Source organism: Ipomoea triloba, chromosome 3, assembly GCF_003576645.1.
Source record: "Ipomoea triloba cultivar NCNSP0323 chromosome 3, ASM357664v1".
NCBI lineage: Eukaryota > Viridiplantae > Streptophyta > Magnoliopsida > Solanales > Convolvulaceae > Ipomoea > Ipomoea triloba.
Window position 1 is genome coordinate 32,614,579 of NC_044918.1, and position 5,779 is coordinate 32,620,357.

Below are 5,779 nucleotides of genomic sequence, written 5' to 3' on the forward strand. Positions count from 1 at the left end.
ACTACCTTAGCATCTAAGTTGTAACAAACTTAGGTGTGGAGTAGCACTTCTGGATTTTATGCGCTTCCGTTTTGGGAAATTAGTAATTATGATTAATTATACCTTTTTGTATGATGGAAAATCTGGGGGTGTTACAGTTGGTATCAGAGCTCTAGGTTGAGACCTAGGCATGAACTTTAGGGTGGAACTCTAAGAAATAAGTATTGGATCTTAAGAAGGTAGAGATGAAATTCTAGGAATGAAATTTTTTTAGGAATCGTGGTGAGGGTGTGATATTATTTTACTTGGTTAAGATTATGTTTAATCCTTAGAACTGTCACTATTGCACCCGATTTGGTGTGCACCTGTGTAAGTTAGATAGTGATTTGTGCTTGTCTTAACCTCGTATTGGTTCTGCAGTAGTTTATAATGGCTCCGTCTGGAAGGAGAGCCGAACCTCGTGGAACTCCTACCGAGGAACTGCTAGCGCAGAATTTGCAGCAATTGACCCAATTGACTCAAACTTTGGGAAATGCGCTTCTCAATAATCAACGGGGAGGGCCAGATGTGGCTAAGATCATAGCTGGGCATCGTCCGCCATTCTTCATTGGTAAGGAAGATCCACTAGTGTTAGAAGATTGGATAAGGACTTTCGACAAAATGTTTGAGGCTGTAGAATGTCCTGAAGAAAGGAGGGTGGAGATAGCTACATTCTATTTCCAGCAAGAAGCTGACAACTGGTGGAGTATGATGGGACCCATGTATCAACAACAAGGAGAATTTCAATGGACTGACCTTAAAGCTCGAATGCGGGATCATTTTTATCCCGAGCATGTTAAGTCCGCTAAGTACGAGGAATTTCTACATCTACGTCAAGGGACGACATCTGTTCAGGACTACTATGCTAAGTATCTTGAGCTGGCACGATTTGCCCCTGCCTTAGCCCCGGATGAGCCAAGCAAGGCTAGGAAGTTTGTAAATGGATTAAATTTTGAGACTCAAAAAGCTGTTTGTGTGTTTGAGTGTCAGATTCTTGGAGAGGCTTATAACCGGGCTGCCAAACATTATCGAGTCCAGCAGATGCAGAAGGAGGTTCGTGAGAAGGGTAAGAGGAAATTTGAAGGTAGTAGCAGAGGGGGAGAGAAGAACTCTAAGATGAGTCAAGGAGAGGTTATTCGGGATTACCAAAGAAGTGGGATTCCCAGACCTAGGAGGGATTTCCCAACTCAAAGTACGGGGATGACTAGTAGAGGATGGATGAAGGAGAGGCATTTCTACTGTAAAAGATGTGGGAAGGATCATCCCGGTGTCGATTGTATAGGGATGCCGGTAGAGTGCTTCAATTGTGGGAAGAAGGGCCATCGCTCATTTGAATGTCAAACTAGCAGGAGGGAAGGGTCATTCCGTCCTAGCCAGAGTCAAGAAAAGACCCAACAATTTGGAATACAAGTGAAGGCTAGGAATGGAGTGAACATGGCAAATAGTAACATTGAGAGCACAAGCAAGACACCAACTAGCAGGAGTGGACCCCAGCAAGGGAGGATCTTTGTGATGAGTAAAGCTCAGGCGGATGTGAGCGATGTGGTGGCAGGTACTTTTCTACTTCGTGATATACCTGCTTATGTATTATTTGACTCTGGAGCATCTCATTCTTTTATATCCTCAAGGTTTGTAGAGAAATTAAAGTTAGTACCTAGTTCCCAAGTACAATTTAAAGTGAACCTTGCATCGGGGAAGGTGGTGACCTGTAGTAATGTTTTTGAGAATATACCTATAAATATAGAAGGGGAAAGTTTCCCTTGTACCTTAATACAGTTTGGGTTAGACGACTTTGATATAATATTAGGGATGGATTGGTTAGGAAAATATAGGGCTAAGATCTTTTGTAGTCAACAAAAAGTGGTACTGAGGAACCCAAAAGGAAAACGTGTGTCCTATAAGGGAGTTGCAAGTCGGCCCGAGGTGAGATTGGTATCTTTGGCCAAGATGAGAAAGTATGTGGAAAAAAGGTGTGAAGTATTCTTATGCATGGTGGAAGATTTGAATGTGGATAAGAAGGGAATTGAGCAAATCCCTGTCGTAAGGGAGTTTCCTGACATATTCCTCGAAGAGATTCCAGGCTTCCCTCCACAACGGGAAGTAGAGTTCACCATTGATCTAGTACCGGGCACTACTCCTATTTCAAAGACCCCATACCGAATGGCCCCAATAGAATTACAAGAATTGAAGGAGCAGCTTCAAGACTTGTTAGATAAGGGATACATTCGTCCGGGTGTATCGCCATGGGGAGCTCCAGTATTGTTCGTGAAAAAGAAGGACGGGGGGTTGCGACTCTGCATTGACTACTGTGAGTTGAACCGGGTGACTGTGCGACTCTGCATTGACTACTGTGAGTTGAACCGGGTGACTGTCAAGAATAAGTACCCACTCCCTCGGATTGATGATCTGTTCGATCAATTAAAGGAGGCTGGTACTTTCTCAAAGATAGATTTGAGGTCGGGATATCATCAAGTGAGAGTGGTTGAGAAAGATATATCTAAGACAGCCTTTCGGACAAGGTACGACCACTATGAATTTACGGTGATGCCGTTTGGGTTAACAAACGCACCAGCAGTATTCATGGATCTCATGAATAGGGTGTTTAGACCTTACTTGGATGAGTTTGTCATTGTATTCATCGATGACATTTTAGTCTACTCCCGGAATCTGAAAGAACATGAGGATCATCTTCGGATCGTGTTGCAAACACTAAGGGAAAATCAATTATATGCCAAGTTGTCTAAGTGCGATTTTTGGAAGGATAGTGTGGCATTTTTAGGCCATATCGTGACTAAGGAAGGAATCTCGGTGGATCCAACCAAAATTCAAGCTGTGATGAATTGGCCTACTCCTACGACAGTTACTGAGGTCCGAAGTTTTCTGGGATTAGCAGGGTATTATCGAAGGTTTGTGCCAAATTTTTCTCGAATAGCCCAACCTATCACAAATCTCATGAGGAAGACTATTGTATTCCGTTGGGAAGAAAGTTGTGAGAAAGCTTTCCAGGAGTTAAAGGAAAAGTTAACCACTGCTCCTGTATTGATTCTACCATCAGGAACTGAGGGATTTGAAATATATAGTGATGCATCAAAGAAAGGTCTTGGGTGTGTACTAATGCAAAATGGGAGAGTGGTGGCATACGCATCAAGACAACTAAAGAAACATGAGGTGAATTATCCCACCCATGACTTGGAATTAGCGGCAGTTGTGTTTGCTTTAAAGATTTGGAGGCATTATCTTTATGGAGTGCAGTGTAAGATCTTCACGGACCATAAGAGCTTAAAGTATATCTTTACTAAAAAAGAATTAAACATGAGGCAGAGGAGGTGGTTGGAATTCATTAAGGACAATGACTTGGTAATCCAGTATCATGAAGGAAAGGCAAATGTAGTAGCAGATGCTTTGAGTAGGAAGACGAGTCATACTCTTAATACTATTTGGGTACTACCAGATGACTTATGCAAGGAATTTCAAAGACTAAATTTGGAGGTAAGAGAGCAAGGTGGGACCAAAGCTGAAATTGAGTTATACCACATGAGAATTATTCCCAACATGTTTGAAGAAAAAAAGAAAGAACAACTTAAGGATCAAGAGTTGAACAAAGTAAAGACTGAATTGGTTGATGGAAAGAAATGACCATTTGTACTATACAATGACGGAAGCCTGCGCTATAATGGTCGATGGTGTATTCCAAAGGCATGTACAGAGATCAAGCAGCAAATTTTAGAAGAAGGACACAATACCCCTTATTCAGTACATCCTGGGGGAGTCAAGTTGTATAAAGATATCAAGAAACATTTTTGGTGGCCTAACATGAAGAAGGAAGTCGCAGAATTCGTGAGTAAATGTTTAAACTGCCAAAAGGTCAAAGCTGAAAGATGTAAACCTAAGGGATTGGTGCAACCATTGGAGATTCCCGTTGGCAAATGGGATTCTATTTCTATGGACTTCGTGGGGGGATTACCCTTGACAAGGTCAGGGAAAGATAAAATATGGGTAGTAGTAGACATGCTTACCAAAACAGCAAGGTTTATAGCCATGAAAGACACTTGGACCATGACTCAATTGGCAAAAGCTTATGTAAACCAAGTTGTTAAGTACCATGGAGTACCTAAGGATATAGTTTCTGACAGAGATTCCCGATTCCTATCTCAATTCTGGCAAGCTTTACAAGCAGCGATGGGTACAACGTTGAAACTTAGTACTGCTTTTCATCCTATGACTGATGGGCAAACAGAGAGGACTATACAAACTTTGGAAGATATGTTCAGGGCTTGTGCATTAGATTTTCAAGGATCATGGGAGGAACATTTGGATCTAATTGAGTTTTCTTACAATAATAGTTATCATGCAAGTATCCAAATGTCACCGTATGAAGCTTTATATGGACAGAAGTGTAGAAGCCCTCTATGTTGGGAAGATCTGGTTAATCCTGTGACTCTAGGACCTGAATATCTTCAAGATATGACAGAAAAGGTCAAGTTGATCCAAGAAAGGATGAAAGCTGCACAGGACCGACAAAAGTCTTATGCTGATTTAAGAAAGCAATCGGTTGAATTTCAAGAAGGTGATAAGGTATTGCTGAAAATATCTCCTACAAAAGGAATAATGAGATTCGGGAAGAAAGGAAAGTTGAGTCCGAGATATATTGGACCGTATGAAGTCCTTGAAAGAATTGGGAAATTAGGTTACCGATTGGCGCTACCAGCTGTGCTAGATCGAGTTCATAACGTATTTCATGTGTCTCAATTAAGGAAGTACGTACATGATGCATCGCATGTACTTCAACCTGAGGTAAATAAGATCTTTGGATTAAACTATAAAGGTTGTCAAAGTTATGTTATAATGAGTATATTATAATTCTTATAGGTTGTGACTTTGGATGAGAACTTATCATATGAAGAGAAACCGGTAAAAATCTTGGATACTAAGACCCGAGATACCCGCAGAAAATCCATAAAGATGGTAAAAGTGTTATGGTCAAACCATTTGGTGGAAGAAGCCACATGGGAGTTGGAAGAAGAAATGAGAAGACGATATCCAACTTTATTTGAGCAAGGTAAAATACAACCTAGGTGTGCTCGTTATTAGAACGGGGAGTTTAGTATTTGGGAAATAGTCATCATCCCTCTTTCCTTTTAACAAATTCAACCCCTTTCCTTGCCAGCTAAACTTTTGTTTCCGAAATAATGATAACCTTAGTTTCGAGGGCGAAACTCTTTTTAAGGGGGGTAGAGTGTAATACCCCGAAAATTTAGCCGTAATAGTGAAATTTTTTTTTTTTGTGATCGTAGCATCGCAGAATTTCGCGGTGTACTGAACCTAGCCCAATTTTGAGTTTTAGTCTGGAATAAATTTTTGGTTTCAAAATTATTCTATTTGAATTATTTTCCACCGAAACTTTATCTGTTTGGACCTCAACTGATAAGTTGGAAGATATTTCATTATTTTATTATTTTCTTTCAACCTTATCACACAAGGTGAGACTAGTCAAAGTGTGATCAAATTATAAAAGCCATTTTTTTCCCTTTTCCTTCCTCATTTTCGAAAATACAAGAGAGAGAGAAAGTGTGTGATCACCTTCATCATCTTCATCAAGTTTCAAGCTTCCATATCCAAAAATTCCTACTCAAGTCTCCAACTATTCGGTAAATTTCAATTTTAATCGGTTCAAAAGCTTTGTTTTCCTTCATAGATCATGAATCCAAGAATAGTTTTCTTAAATATGGAGTTATGATGTTATACACTTCCTAGAATTTTT

At 40.3% G+C, this 5,779-nt stretch overlaps 1 protein-coding gene across 1 annotated transcript; it reads left to right on the forward strand.

Annotated features, from left to right (window-relative positions):
- The first annotated feature begins 408 nt into the window (after positions 1 to 408).
- Positions 409 to 3,654, forward strand: LOC116013225. The gene is made up of 2 exons (XM_031252871.1): positions 409 to 2,225; positions 2,496 to 3,654. The coding sequence occupies exons 1-2, from the start codon at positions 409 to 411 to the stop codon at positions 3,652 to 3,654; spliced, it is 2,976 nt and encodes a 991-aa protein (XP_031108731.1).
- The last annotated feature ends 2,125 nt before the right edge of the window (positions 3,655 to 5,779 follow it).

What these genes read in the sequence shown, in the direction of transcription:
- LOC116013225 (XM_031252871.1), top strand. Translation starts at nt 409, where the DNA reads ATGGCTCCGTCTGGAAGGAGAGCCGAACCTCGTGGAACTCCTACCGAG. An exon ending in AAGGAGCAGCTTCAAGACTT is followed by an intron (nt 2,226 to 2,495) that starts GTTAGATAAGGG and finishes TCATCAAGTGAG; the next exon opens with AGTGGTTGAGAAAGATATAT.